The sequence below is a fragment of the Camelus bactrianus genome, chromosome 6 (genome assembly GCF_048773025.1).
Source record: "Camelus bactrianus isolate YW-2024 breed Bactrian camel chromosome 6, ASM4877302v1, whole genome shotgun sequence".
In the NCBI taxonomy this organism is placed as follows: domain Eukaryota; kingdom Metazoa; phylum Chordata; class Mammalia; order Artiodactyla; family Camelidae; genus Camelus; species Camelus bactrianus.
The window spans coordinates 9,240,395-9,255,568 of NC_133544.1; the positions used below are offsets into that span (position 1 = coordinate 9,240,395).

General features: G+C 50.7%; 1 protein-coding gene across 1 annotated transcript; it reads left to right on the top strand.

Moving 5' to 3' along the window:
- Positions 1 to 6,559: 6,559 nt before the first annotated feature.
- On the top strand, positions 6,560 to 14,500 carry GSC (goosecoid homeobox). The gene is made up of 3 exons (XM_045505726.2): positions 6,560 to 7,157; positions 7,595 to 7,854; positions 8,188 to 14,500. The coding sequence occupies exons 1-3, from the start codon at positions 6,803 to 6,805 to the stop codon at positions 8,341 to 8,343; spliced, it is 771 nt and encodes a 256-aa protein (XP_045361682.2). The 5' UTR covers positions 6,560 to 6,802; the 3' UTR covers positions 8,344 to 14,500.
- The last annotated feature ends 674 nt before the right edge of the window (positions 14,501 to 15,174 follow it).

Here is a 15,174-nt window from a genome sequence, read left to right on the forward strand (position 1 = left end):
CAACAGAGATGCTGGAGCAAGTCCGAGCACCTCCAGTGACTACTCTGAAGGACAAGACACATCTGGGAACGTGCTTGTTAGTTTCCTTACTGTGATGTTTAAAAAGAATCAGCAAAGCTATCTCATATGCATTTCAAATCCAGCTCTTCAGATAACATACCAGCAAATGACCATTCTACCAAGTTCTCTTTAAAAAGATGAAATACAATAACAAAGCCCCATAGTACACATATCTCCACTGACACTAACCTTTCTAGATCCACAGTTTTATCCGTGTAACGTGGCCACCCAAGCATGGCTGTCTTTTCCTATAATTTTCAGTTTATTTTGTAATATTCTTTCCTTCAAAAAAAAAAAGCCCCCTCAATTTCCCAAATTATCTTTTAAGTATTAAGTGTCTCTCTTTTACCCAAAATACACATCTTGCCTAGCTAACTTTGATCACAAACACATTTTGGGGGTAAGTTTCTCAAAGTTAAGAAGCTAAAAGCTACGGAACTATTTTATTAGTAAATCAACTGTTTTTCCAAGGACTTTAAAACTATGGCAAACGAAAAAAAATTACCCTTATTCATTTCAAAACAGACAGAAAGGTTAGACAGGAATGTAGAAGGCTTAGAAAAAACAAACAAACAAAAAATCGCTCGGTGCCTTCTTTATGTCGTGAAATATGTCCCTTTCTTTCTGGTTTGCTGACCACAATATGATGTGTTGGAATGCATAAAAAATGTAAATACCTCCTCCAGTCTCTCTCGGTGAGTCTTTTTCTTAATTACATTTCCCCCAGCATGATCTTCTATATAAAGAGGATCTCAGTTTGCTCTGAAAGCTCAACTGTGTACAAAGAAACAGGTCTCCCTCCATTGCCTCCGGAGTGTTCTATTTCCCCCCAGTTCCTCTAAAACCTCACAGAAGGGGTGATGTCTCTCAGAAAGTCTGTATATGACAAAGCTGACTTGCAGTATAAATACGGGCAGGACCCAGGACCCGGAGAGGGGAAGGAACAGCGTTCGTCCTGCCACTGCACGCAGGAAGTCAATGTGTGGCCCCGTCTAGCACTAGGGTGATCCACCTTCCAATCCACATTCCAACACTGATTTATGGGAGACGGATATATTAGCAACAAATGGGTTTATGCAGATTCATCTGCTTCAGGAATCCTGGCAGCCCAGAGTGGTCTCCAAACTGCCCTGCCCCGGGCTTCACAGCCCCCAGCCAGAGCCTCCCACCCAGAAAAACCCCCTTGCCATTTGTGTTCAACGGTTTTGTGCTCAGGATGCTTCTCTTTGGAGACTGAGTGATTTTTTTTGCATCTTAATGGGTTCTGTGACACGGAGTCATTTCGCTGGTAAAATCCTGGAATGATACCTAGATCTTTAACACCTATTTGTGTGTTGGACTAAGACAAGCATTTAATGACATGCCAGTCAGTCTCAGCCCTGCTTAAGTGTTCCCTCAGACGGGCTGGCTTAAAGAAAGATGACAGAAAATGTTCTTTAATAACCATGGTTTATTCATTTCTTTCAGATAGTAAGTGGCACGTTCTCACCTCATTTGCAGCTTTTAATCCCAAATGGACATTGCTTTTGAAATATCCCCTTTCTTTCTTTCTTGCCTTCCTTTTTTTTTTTTTCCTCCCTGAGGCTGCCACTTGAAAGTTGAAATCTAGCAAGAATGTAATGGTAGGTGCCAGCTTTCTGAATTACAGGGTGACTGCCTGAGCTGATCCTAAAAAGCAAGTGTCTTTTTTATGCCGCATAAAAGGCTGAAATGTTTACATATCAAAAGGCTATAGGCCAATTTCTGTCAAAATTACACATGAAGTTAAGCAGTACAAGCAATTTATTTAAACACTAGTCATTGTAGAAAAATTCCAAACCATATGCTCTTTTAGCAGTTTTTCACAAATGCATTTGACCCATGACTTGGCTAGACATACAAGCTTCATAATTTACTCTAAATTTCAAATCCCCTTGACGTTTAAATAAAAGATCTTCATTAATGAGGTTTACATGAATGAAAACTTTAGAAGCTGATATCGGTTAGCGAGGGGCTTCGCGAACAGTCTGTGCAATCGCTCTCATTTTCAAATGACTGACTTTGCTAATCATTTCAAGAGAAAGTTCCACGGAGAACAAATTATCGTCATTTGCATTCTGTGATTTGCAAAAGCAACGGTGCAGTCACTTTGAAACAAACTTTGGTAAATAATTCAGCTGAAAGCGGATTTCTGCAACCCTGGAAAATTGGAGCTATTTTTTTCCCCCTGATGCCTTGGGAATGCGTCATTTTTCGACACCCTCTTCTTCTCCCCCAGTGTTATGAGTTTTCCTAACACCTTGATTATTTTGTCCTCAGGGGCTACGTGGGTTTATTTGGAATGTTCCAAAACCTCTAGCAGAATTCAGCTAGTAAGCGTCTCTAAGTCCTGCTGAAATGCGGGAGACCCAGCCCCCCCAAGCGCTGCCCCTTAGTGGGGTGGCATTTTGCGTGGTGTTCAACTCCATCCACTCAATCTCACCCGGAAAATCCTCTGGGGCTCCCAAAGGTGTCCTTGAGAGAGCAGCAGGGCGATGGAGTGGGTTTTGAACACTAGTTCTGAGACACTGGATTTTTTTCTCTAAGTCCAAATACAAACAATAAAACTGTTGAGCGTTGTGCAGACTGCACGTCTCTATGCTGCGCACTGGCCACGGCCGGGTCTGCTCATTGTTCCTAATTCTTCGGACCCGGCTAATTCGCCCTGCGAGGGGGCTCTGTACCTTTGAAATGGACACACCAGCTTTTTGCACATGCCACGAAAAATCCTACTTAAACGCATCCGATTGTGAACTCTGCTCCGTGATCGGTCAAGAGGCTGAAAGAATTAATAAAAGAAAGTTCCTGGAACGAACCGTAAGAAGTTGGGGCCGTATATGATTTTTTTTTTTTAAAGTCATGGATGTGTGTATGTGTGTGTGTAAGGCTAATGGGGCAACGGTTTTCTCCGTGATGAAAATATCTTCGGGCAGGAGGAGATACCCAGATGCACACTCCAAACTTGGGCACTCTGTTTTAAATCAGAGAAGCAATTTAATCTACGCTCTATGAATCAATTTAGCGATGACCGCGGCGCAAAAGCGTCCTGATAGATGCTGGACCGCAAATACACCTTATGCATGTGGAATCCGCTGATCTATTCTTTAATATTTACAAAATGAGGGCTATTACCAGGGCGACTGACTCCTCAACAAACACATTTTCATAGACTTCTGCGTGGTGATTGCTTTGTGTGAAATCGTGTTTGAGTGATAATAAGGAAAATCAGGAGCGGGTTTACTGCATTTCCGACCTAAGAGCTCGCCGGCCGCCTGCAGACGCTCCTGGTCCTCCCATGCTGAGCGGTGCGTGCAGGGCGACAAACAATCGCTTAGCAACACGAGGGGGGCAATTTGCGTGCGTCGCATTTGTTATTCCAATTGCACCGGGCAACGCGAGGCTACTGATTGTTTGTTTAGCGCTTTGTGGACACTTGTGGGTTTCGGCCCGAAGAGGAGGCGCAGTGCGAGCGCAGCGCCCCTGACCGCCTTCCGCGGGTGGCTCCTGCCTACCGACAGTGAAGCGCCTGCAGATTGAGAGGCAACCGGGAGGAGGAGGCCCCGCTGCACCGGGGTGAGCTTCGCGAGAGCTCACTGAACAACTGGCGTGGGGTGGCCCCAGAGTCCCTGTGACCTCTTCCTGGAAAGTCGCCACCCATTTAAGGACAGAGCTTCTGGACTGCATTTCCTCATCTTAGACCCTGCTGATACAGAGACCCTGCCCTCAGGTGGGGACGGAGACAGCACACTCCTTTGTCCCGAAGAAAAGCACTAAAAAAATGCTGTTAATTCCACCCTCAGTCTCCTTGGTAAATTATCCAGCAATTATCCAGCCTCATTAAATGTTAGGGATGTAAGGGACCCAATGAATGTTGGCATTGGCTTAATAACTAAAAAACAAAACGAAACAAAACAAAAACAAACAAAAAAACAAAGACAAAAACTGAGGCCCAGAGGAGGGATGATTTGCAAAGTGGCAAGGTTCAGTCTAGAACTCTGACCTCCAGACTCCCTGTACAGTGCTCTTCTTTCCAAAAGTCGGATGGCACAGTGGGAGGCTGAGGAAAGGAAGGGACAAAGTCTAGGGGGTTGTTAAATCTGAGTATTAAGAGAACAAGGTACCCAGTGGAAGGAGGCAAGACAGCGTGCTGCAAATAAGGGCGGAGGTTGCCTTATTTAACACTTCGCAGGCACTCTTAGATCCGCGGCTGAAGTCTACACGTGGCGCTGGTCTTAGTACGTTTGCAGAAACCTACGAGGAATCTGTCCCGGTTTCCCACCGCGCTTCTGCCTCTGCCGGGTTCATCAGAGCTTAAAAGATACACACGCGCGTGCGCGTACCGCCGCGTGCGCCCAGCCACAGACAGAAACGCAGCCAGAGTCCCTGCTGAAGTTGCAGCCTCTAGTTGTCTTCCATCATTTGCCCTGTAGAATTAAACTCGGAAATGTGGCCTAGGAACTGGTGATTTTTAAGTCTCGGAGAAAGGGGGACAAAAAAGCCTCCATCCCTAGTTAGAGAGGGAAGGCGAGGGCGATAAACTTCTTTCCCTAGCCTGACCTCTTTGAAGGGGAGGGTCACACTCCTTCCTTTGGGAGTGGTGTTTATTGTTTAAAAAAAGAAAAGTCCGCCATCTCTCCAAATTGAGACCCATCTCCGTCCTACTTTAATCTCTCCCCTACAACCACTTCTACTTTTGCTCAGCACTCAAAGAAGCAAAGCTCTCAGGTCGCGAGCAGGTGAGCGAATGGGCATGAGGGCGCCGAGGTCCACATGGGGAGGCCTAGGAGGAGACGCGTCGCCGCCTAGCTTCTCCCGGTCAGCGCTGCGCGCCTCCGGACTTCTGCGCTCAGGCAGTACCAAACCTGCGCAATCGCTCCTCTGACCCGGGAGCAGCAATTGACAAGCACCCTTTCCCTATGGCCCCAGAGCCGCGGAGGAGGCCGCCCACATACTTAACGTTACCGCAGGAATTTCAGACACCTTTGGTGGGACCCTTGGTTAATTACCCAGTATGAAACAGCGCAAAATGGGCGTGAGTTAAAGGCGGCCTTCCTTCGGGAAACCCGAGGTGCCTCGCTACCCCGGCGCTCCGCAGACTCGCCTGGGCCCGGCACTGCTCCTTCCCCTGGAGTGGCCGGAGTTGCCTGCGCGAAGGGCCGAGAAAGGACGGCTCTGCAAGACCCGGGCTTGCGCCGGGCCCAAAGGACCTCAGGGGCTGCTTTCATTCCACGCGCACCATCTCCTACCTTTCTGTAGAGCGCTCGGCTGCCTGCGTGCCGTCATCGTGGGCTGGTTGTGCCTCCAGCAGCCCCGGCTGACCGGCTGTGACGCGCCGAGGACCCCGCAAATCACCGCGGCCGCCTGCCGCGAGCAGAGCCGGGCTTGGGTCAGGCCGCCGGGGCCCAGGGAGCCCAGCCTGGGCCTGCCGGGGGAAGGACAGCTGAGGGGGGCGAGGGGGGCCCAGTCACGGAGAGAGCAAGTCGGAGGGGAAAATGCGATTCAATTGTTGGGGAAAGTGACAGGGAATCCCTCAAGTCCCTTTTATTTTTTCCCCGAATTTGGATTGAAAACAAAAACAGTTAAGGGAGAAGGCACCCTGCTTTTGAAAAAAAATTTCAAAAAGAAGACAGAAGACAAAACCTACCGACACCCACGCAGGGAGCAGTTGGAACCATCGCTTCTGATTGCTACTCTTGGTGGCGAATTTCAAGGTAGTGGATGAATTTGGTCTCCTCTGTATAAGGGCCTAGGGACGGCTATGGTGGTTTTCAGACCCAAAGTGACTGCAAAAGTATATATATATATACATATAATTAAGAACCGCGATGCACTTCTTTCGTCGTTTTGCCATTACAAATTTTGGCCTTTGCAAAAACAAAAGCGTTTTAGGGAGTTAACCAGTTCCATTCACGAGAGAATGTCAAGATAAAAAACAGAGGTGAAATTAGGCGGTCAGCGCATGGGGGCCAATGGAAGAGTGGAATTTCAATCTTGCTTGAGGACGCAGCCCCTCACATTTTTCTCAAACAAAACAAATTCCAAAAGGGGGTGAAAAAAGTAGTCCCAAAGTAAAACTGGCCACAATGAATTAGAGTTGCATGCAGAGGAAATCGCACCCAATAATAGGACCCAATCTGAGGGAAAAAAAGGTGGGGGCAGAGGGGTCGGCGGAGGGAGTTGTTAACTGCAGCCGCACAATGGAATTAATGAGATTAACCGGGGCAATTAGGACTCCCGCCCAGCTCCGTCGGTCCGCGGCGGGGCGGCTGAATGGAAAAGATTAGGTTAATTTCATTAATTCTGAATCCACAATCTCTTTTCAGGCCCCCGTAGCCCCCTCCCCTTGGCACCTCTTCCCCTCCCCCTTCCTCTAAGCCCCCCCCCCCCCCAAAGGAACAGAAAGGGCCAAATCTGGTTCTGTTTGTCATCTGCATATTACCAGGAACTAAATCCAGGATGACGTCGACTCAGTATAAAACCAACAAGAGGTTCAGCTGGTCTAAACTCCGTCCTACCCGCGGGTTGAGTTCGGCGAACGCCGCAGCGAGGGGAGGGCGGGAGGAGGGAGAGCGGACGCAGGGGGCGGGGAGGGGCGCGGGGCTGCGCGCTCGCCGGCGCTCTCTTTCGGTTTGGTACGCCGCGGGAGGAGAGTGGACCCCCCAACTTTGAGGCTTTTTCCTCCGCGCATCCCCGCCGCCTCCCGGTCCCGGCGCGGGGCTCGGGGATGCCCGCCAGCATGTTCAGTATCGACAACATCCTGGCCGCCCGGCCACGCTGCAAAGACTCGGTGCTGCCGGTGGCGCCCAGCGCTGCGGCTCCGGTCGTCTTCCCGGCCCTGCACGGGGACTCGCTCTACGGCGCCGGCAGCGGCGCCTCCTCGGACTATGGCGCCTTCTACCCGCGCCCCGTGGCCCCCGGCGGCGCAGGCCTCCCGGCAGCGGTCAGCGGCTCCCGCCTCGGCTACAACAACTACTTCTACGGGCAGCTGCACGTGCAGGCGGCACCCGTGGGCCCGGCCTGCTGCGGGGCTGTGCCGCCACTGGGCGCCCAGCAGTGCTCCTGCGTCCCGACGCCCCCAGGTAGGGTCGCGCTAGTGTTGGCCTCCGCGGCCGCCTAAGTCCTCAGCCCCCGGGCGTGGGTGGGCGGTAGCGCTGGAGTTTTTCACTTTGCGCAAACTTTTCTCCTCTTGCAAACCTGCCCCCACCCCCCACTTTTTTTTTTTTTTTTCCGAATCGGGAGCAGGGGCTTGCACACTTGCTGCAAACCTTAGGCGAGTTAGCGGAAACTGTAACACTGCCTGCGTGGGGAGACTAGGCTTTTAGGGCTCCCTAACTGGCTTTGGGAGTGTGCCGGTGGACGGTGCAGCAGGTCCCCCATTTCCCCGCACCCTCGTTTTCTGCGTACCCCCAGCTCCAGCATCCTCTTGCAGACGACTTTAAAGTCGCGGGTGAGTCGCGGTCGGGCGTGTGCGCGGTGGCAATGGAGGCGGCTGACCGTGCGCCCTACTCTGTCGCAGGCTACGAGGGCCCCGGCTCGGTGCTAGTGTCCCCGGTACCGCACCAGATGCTCCCCTACATGAACGTGGGCACCCTGTCCCGCACCGAGCTGCAGCTCCTCAACCAGCTGCACTGCCGGCGGAAGCGGCGGCATCGCACCATCTTCACCGACGAGCAGCTCGAAGCTCTGGAGAACCTCTTCCAGGAGACCAAGTACCCAGACGTGGGTACCCGCGAGCAGCTGGCCCGGAAGGTGCACCTCCGCGAGGAGAAAGTGGAGGTGGGCCCGGGACCCTACGGGGCCTCGCAGCTTTTCCCAGCGAAATAAGGACCCAGCCGGGTGTGCTCAGCTCCTTGGGTCTCCGGCTCTTTAAAAACATCCCAGTGGCGGCCCGGAGGCTGCTGGAGGGCGCTTTAGGCCCAGGAAGTTGGATGAAAATACGGAAGCGGGAGCGGGTCTCCTCTCTTTTTGTTGACGTGCGCGCGGGGTCCCCGGGGTTCCCTTTCCACGCCGGGGTCACCCCGCGGCCACATCGAGCCCCGGGGGTCCCGGGGCATTGCGGGAGCGCGCCTTTGATACTAACGGTTGTTTTTGTCCTTTGTTGCGCAACAGGTCTGGTTTAAAAACCGCCGCGCCAAATGGAGGCGGCAGAAGCGGTCCTCGTCGGAGGAGTCGGAAAACGCGGAGAAGTGGAACAAGCCGTCGTCGAAGGCGTCGCCGGAGAAGAGGGAAGAGGAAGGTAAAAGCGATTTGGACTCGGACAGCTGACGGCCGCGGGCCGGCCGTGGCCCTTGCCTAATTCGAAGGACTTGCACACCCAGACGATGCTACTTTCTTGCACACGCGCTGCCTTTTGGGAGGGGGTTCGAGAAAGAGGAACGAGGAGCTGTAAATAGTGTACAGTCCGGAGGGTGGGCGCCTGGGGTCGGGACGCGCCGCCGGGGCTTGCAGCCCGAAGTCCGAGGCTGCAGGCGACTCCCTCCCCACCGTAGTATTTATAGTTAAATTAACGGTGAGACGGTACAATAAAGTGACGGCGATGTAGACAGGCCAACATTCTGTATTTCGCACCCCACCGCCAGCACCATCTGAGGCCCAGAAAAGAAGTCTATTTAGTTTGTAGCTTCGAAAGAAAAACTGGGCAGCTATGACCTGTCCAGGAAAAAAAAAAAAAAAGAGAGAAACAAAGTCTGGGTGTGAATGGTTGCAGGACCGGTGTCCTGGTTCAAACTGGATCCTTAGGTTTCTGAGAGAGGTAGCGCTGCCCCTGGGAGGAAGCAGCCTGGGATTGCTGTTCCCCTCGCCCGTGGGAGAGTCGGGACCTTTTACCTTCTTGTTGCTGGCGGGGTAGCCGGGAAGCAGGATCCGCCCAGAGTGGGGAGATCCTGGGAGCATCTCCAGAGCCCGCTTAGACCGCTTACTGGGCCCTGTTCCTGCGAAATCCCCAGACCTTAGGCAGACGGTCTGCGCGGAATTAGGCAGGCATGCCCTCTCTAGAAGCTTTCCTGGGTCTTTTGGGGTCCTTCTCTCTGCTCTCCTCCACGGCAAGCGTTTCTGCCCCGACAACCGCTGCGGAACAAGAGCTTGGAACTGTGAGCCCCAGGGCCCCGTGGGGACTTTCTTGGGGCCCGGCCCATAGTGGGCCATTGGAATGATCTGGCCCACGCCTTTGAACCCTACATTCTGTCTGGCTCGTGGCAGTCACTTCGAGGTGGGAGTGCTGATGCCTCTGGCTTTCTCTGAGGACTGTCTCTGCTCTGCACTGATGGGGCCAGAAGAGGAAAACCTGGGAGTAAGCTGGGGCACTGATCAGCGGCTTGTGAAGGCCTAGAGAAGCTTTCTGGTACCAGATAAGGGCTGGGGACAGAGACCAAGATGAGAGCATGCATTCTGTATGATTTTCCAGACCATGGTTGCAGGCGATGGGGTAGAGGCCAAGGGCCAACAAGAATAGCTTTTAATGCATTGAACTGTATCGGTTTTGCATTAAAATCCATTATAGACAAGGACACTAAGATGCAGAGAGCTTCCCGATGTCTCTGCGGCCGGGAGTAGGTGAACTCTTTCCTTCTTCTAGGCTGCCCTGGGCGTTTGGTGTAAGGTCCCTCCCGGGGAACGCAGGGCATCCTGGCTGTGGAACACAGCACATGCAAATTAACAGCTTTTCACAAGAAGTGGAATTTTTTCCACAGCATTTTTCAGGCTTAAAAGGTAAAAGTGACTCCTGGAGCAGGTGAAATGGCACTTAAGAAAATAAGGGGTGACTCCCAATCCCCGTCTTTTTAGTAAGGAGTACCCCTAGAGGAAACAAGGAGGCGGCAGTTTTGAGATCAGGTCTGCCTCACGGGGCAAGACTGCCTCGGTTCATCTCCAGACTTCCTCATCTGTGACCTTGGGCAGGTTCCTGAACCCCTCTGTGCCTCACTTTCTATGACTGTAAAATGGGCACAGTCATAACATCTGCCTCCCCGGGGGATTGTGGACATGTAGAATTATATGTGGCACAGGGGAGGCCTTCATGGCTACAGGTTTTTTTTTTTAAGTGGGATTATGAGTTACATTGTGTCAGACCCAGCACTTTCAGACACATGTATAGTATCTTATTTTACCTTTCAAGTCCTCTGAGATGGGGAAAGTTTTCACGAGGAAATTAAGGTTCAGAAGGTTAAATACTAACAACATGCCGCTCTTAAGAAATACAGAGGGGACAACATCTTCTCCCAAGTAAATCATATACCATAATTGGGAATGTTTCTACTAGTACCAGTTCTGGTAAGAAATACTCAGAGGCCGTTACATTAATTGCAAATGAATCTTGCAGTGGCCATTATTATAGCTTCTCCTTAGGTATCAGAGTCCCCAGGGGAGAGCCTTTCCGGCTCGGTACCTCTTCTCCATCACTATTCCTACATGCTGTTCTCTGTCCCCTCACCACCGGAGGACGGTTGAGCCCTGACTTCTAGCCCTCCTCCACTACTCCCTATTCTGGAACATTCTGCCATAGGACAGAAGTGGGCAGTCTCATTTCACCCTGAGAAATCTGATGTCTCCAGAACGCTATAAACTCCTCTATGTCTTTGTCCAAGACTTGCCCTCAGATTCCTTATAAATGGGATATTTCGTTTTTAAAAAATGTACATTTATCTAGTTTGGAGAGGTGTCCACAACAAGTGACAGGGAGGGGAGGGGGAACTGAGGGAGGGGTAGATTCTCAGACACCATCCCCCCCAGGAACTCCTGGTGAAAAGCCCAGGACCGGTGGGCTGTGCCGGGAGGGGGCAAGGACAGGGTGGGGAGCCTGAGAGCTGTGCCCAGCTTGGCCTGAGCCTGGCCAGGGTGGCAAGAAAAAGCTTCTCCCTGCCCAAGTCTTCATGCAGAAGGACCCTAAGAAGTACTTTAGTATGTCTGGAGTCAAAAGTGAAATGTCCGAATGGTCTGCTAATTATAGCCCATTCACCTCCTTTCTGAATTCCCCAGTCAGCTGTGGGGCTCAAACCTTTTTCTTAGCCTGGCTGTTGGGATCAGGGAGGGCCACATGGTATCAGAACAGAAAGCACTTGGCCTTCAAAAGCCATCGATTGTGGTCAGTGGGGATTTGGATCACAAGAGTTGTGGAGTGGTGTGTATGTGTTCACACAGGCAAGACATAAGCCAGGCAACAGCCCAAGTATTTTCCAGTCTGTGTAACATGGCCCCTTTCCCCAGTTGAAGGTGTTCTCCCATTTCACAGCCCAGTAAACCGAGGCACAAAGTTAACACAAAGGGCCAGATGAGAACTGCCGTTTGCAAGGAATAGGGCTCTTTTGATCCAGCTGCCTCATAGAACACAGGCTGTTCCTTTTGATGGTAATTGAAGCTATGTATAAAAGTTCAGAAGGGGTGACTGCAGCTGCCCCTGGGGGACACAGGAATTCATCTGCCATCAAGTGCCAGACAGGCTCTCGCAAAGAACAATGACTCCCCTTAGAACCCCTAACATCAGTCTAGCACTTTCCACTGTAAAGCCCTTCTGCACGCATCTCAGGCCCTCTGGAGGGAGGAGTCGGCCCATTCTGCAGATGGGAAATGGAGGCTCAGAGAGACTAGGTGCCTTGCCCAGGACACTAAGTAAAGGGCAGAGCAGGCCCTGAGCTCCCAGACCTGAGCAGACCTCCGCCTTGGCCCTCTTGGGACTGGAGACAACTTCCTGGTGCCTCAGGTCACCTGAACCAAGTAGGGCCCTGCTGCTAAGAGCTGACAAGTCAGGGAAGTGAAGCGTGTGGGGGGAAGATTCAAGGATTCAAAAAGGCTGCCAGTCCTCCAGGGAGGGTGCATTCATCTTGGCCTCAGGCTGTGGGTGCGGGGGAGGCTTAAAACAATTGCTCTACAAACCACCCCTGTGGAGAGTCTGTCTCAATGACAGTTCTTTAATCAAACTTGCCTTTTACTGACTTTGGAAGTTTGAGCTAACATTTTGAGCCTTGTGTAAAGGATGTCATTTTAATGGGTGTGTGTGAGATCCAAGTTGGCAGGTTCCTTTCTTTGCACGTGGGAGAAAATGGGGGCTGGGAGGTAGGGGTGACAGGGAGCTCTTTTTCTGTATTGCATTCGAGTAAAATAGTTCCCCAGCTCCCCACCCGAAGATCCCTAGGTCCATAGCTCCGGTCTCCCCCCAATTCACTCTCCTTTGTTTGTTCCACATCTAATCAGTCACTTCTTTAAGTGAAATGAAGGGGTGTAAATGCTAACTTTCACCTATAAGAAGACAGAATTCCAGCCTGGGGAGGGCCGGGCCATGAGAGGTGGCGAGTGGACAGCTGGGCAGCTGGCCCTTGAGTCACTCTGGTCCCAGTCTCCATCCAGATGGGGCTGTGTGCTCACTGAGTGAACCTGGGAGAGGTTCCCTCCTCACCTGCAAAATGGGCTTGAGTAGAGGATTAGAGATAATATAAGAACCCAGCAGAGTGTCTGACACATTTATTATTGTGTGTTTTGAAAAACCACCCTCAAATCAGCTGGCTAGTACTCTGCCTAAGTAGATTGGAGTCAGGAATTCAGGAATGCACCTTGTTTTTAATTGTTGCTGGTGTAGCACTTTATGCATGACCACAGGACACAGACTCTAACAAAATTAAATGTGATTGCCGTGGACTTAAGACAAGGAAGCATCTGATAAGGTATAATGGGTCGCATTCTCCCTAAGAGCTTTAGGACTAGGCGATTTACAGTGAAGAAAGGGAGAATGTGGAACAGATTTGGATTCGATGTCCAGGTTTTATGAAATGACCTTGAAGTTTCTCAAAAGTAAAACGAAAACCAAACGCAGCAGCCAGTGCGAAGCTCCTTGAAAGTTCTGGGAGAAACGGATGCGGCTGGATCTTTCGCTTGTGGGGGTTTCTCACTTGCTGGGGAGGGGGACATGGGGTATCCCCCAGGCCTGTCTCTAGAGCCATGTGACAGCTTGGTCTTAAAAACTTAAAAAAAAAAAAGCCATTGTCTTTGCAGTCCAGTTGACCCACAGAACAAACAGGGTGAATTATGACATGTTGTGGTATTTTCAAGTGGGTCTATAATTTTTGGATGCCAGCAGCTCTTACTCTCGAGTGACCATCCCTGGGAAGCAGCTTAAGAGAGATCTTAAGAATTCCTCTTCCAACCCCTCCTCCTCTCCTGTTCCACTTACACCTTCTGTTTTCCTAATTCTGAGGTCCTCCAGAGTCTGCTGACCAAATCAAGCGACTGAGTTTAGTCAGGGGAACCTCTTCCTAGCTGGGTGTTGGCACGCCCTCCCTTAACCTGAGCGGGTTTATAGAAGCTATAATTAGTGAGATAATTTTAGCCAAGATGGACAGAGTGGAAAAACGTCCGTATCATTTCCTCACGGGTTTCCTGGTTGTATAATGCTGAGCCCAAGGGATGCTTCCACCTCCCTGTGTTATCAGGGAGACTGACCCCGGGCGCTCCAGGTGCAGTGTCCCACGCTGGCCGCACACAGCACAGTGGCAGTGGTCCCACGTGGCTGCACGGCTGCATGGAGGATGGATGGGCTCTCAAAGGCATCCGTCACTAAGAGGGGGAGCTTTTGGGCTTGGGAGGGCCTGCTCCAGCCAGCTGGGCGCTCACTGCGGAGACAGCCTGGGGGCTGGTGTGGTCTGAATCACACCAGCCAGTGTTTGACCAGCCAGCCTCACGGTGACCATGCCTGTTTTAATCATGTCCCAAAGAAATTACTGACATCACCCGGCAAGGCTAAGCGACTCCTTCTTTCCAGATGGAGTCTGGCTAATCCTCCTTTGAAAAATCCTCAAAGTGCTAACTCTGGGATCAGAAAAATAAAACTGCCCTTCTCCAAGAAACAGGGAGGCCCAGAGCATTTGGAAAGATTCCCCCCTCTGCGAAGAAGACTCAGAACTCTGTGAAGTCGGAATCCCAGCTGCTTGTTTCATCTGAAGATGTTCCGACCGAAGGCCAGATGGCGGGGACATTAAGGGATGTGCATGTTCAATATTGTTTTGTATTAGGAATAAATATTTAAATCTGAAACCAAGTGAATCCCTTTCTACTGAAGTGGGCAGGGATGGAAAATTTTGTGTGTGTGTGTGTGTATGTCCCCCTGCCATCCTACCTATAACTCGGCATGCGTGATTCCTGCTATGATCAGAACCTTCAGAGAAGTGGTCCCCCATCCACTGGTGCAGGGCACTAGAAGCCACGTGCCGCTTCCTCCATTTCAGGGTTACTGTTTTTGTTCCATGTCTGCTTTTGCTGCAAGAAGACTCCCAACATGCATGGTTGAAACGGAGACCCCATCCCTTTGTCCTTAGCTTGATGAACCCCCGGTGGTTTTGTTTCTGTTTCAGCCTGTATGGTAACTGGACTCTGATACAAATGGGAGCGGATGAAAACTTAACCCTTCTCTTTCCTGCAATTAAAGCTCTGAAAAGATCATAGGTCTCTGGTTTATTTTTGTCTTTATGGAAGAGAATCGTGTGTAGTTCTTTTTTCCCCTTTTTATCCAAAGAGGGGAAATATTTTCTGCAATGCCTGGAGAGTGTGGTTAAAAAAAATGCATCTTATGTTGGAGAAGATTGACAGTTTCATCATCATGTCCTTAGCTAATCCCTTGTAAGCGTTACGAGACTGGGTGGAGGTGGTTGCTGTCATCTTACTGCATAATAATTGCTACCTCCACAGCTTTGGCCCTGTGTCCAGCACTGTTCTGAGTGCCTTATCATCTTTATTCTATTGAATTCTGTCCATGTGCCTGTGAAGTTGGCGGGATTGTTGCCATTTTGCAGGATGTGAAATGACATTGTCCACTCAAGTCAGGTTGATTCTGACACTCCCAGTTCAGTGCTCTTTCTCCACAGCCAGACTCCCTCCCTTAATAAGGACCCACCAGGAAGTCTAGGCTCAAATCTCTGCCCCGTCACCAGCAGGCAGCACCACCTGTAAGCTTCAGCCCCTTCATTTCCAGTGTGGGAGGGTTATCATTTCCTGCAACCCATGAAAATTACCTGGGGTTCTGCAGATGCAAATGATTAATCATGGTAAATACAGCAACACATTAAAAATAGAAGCACATGATCAAACATTATTTATTGAGACTTTCAACAACAG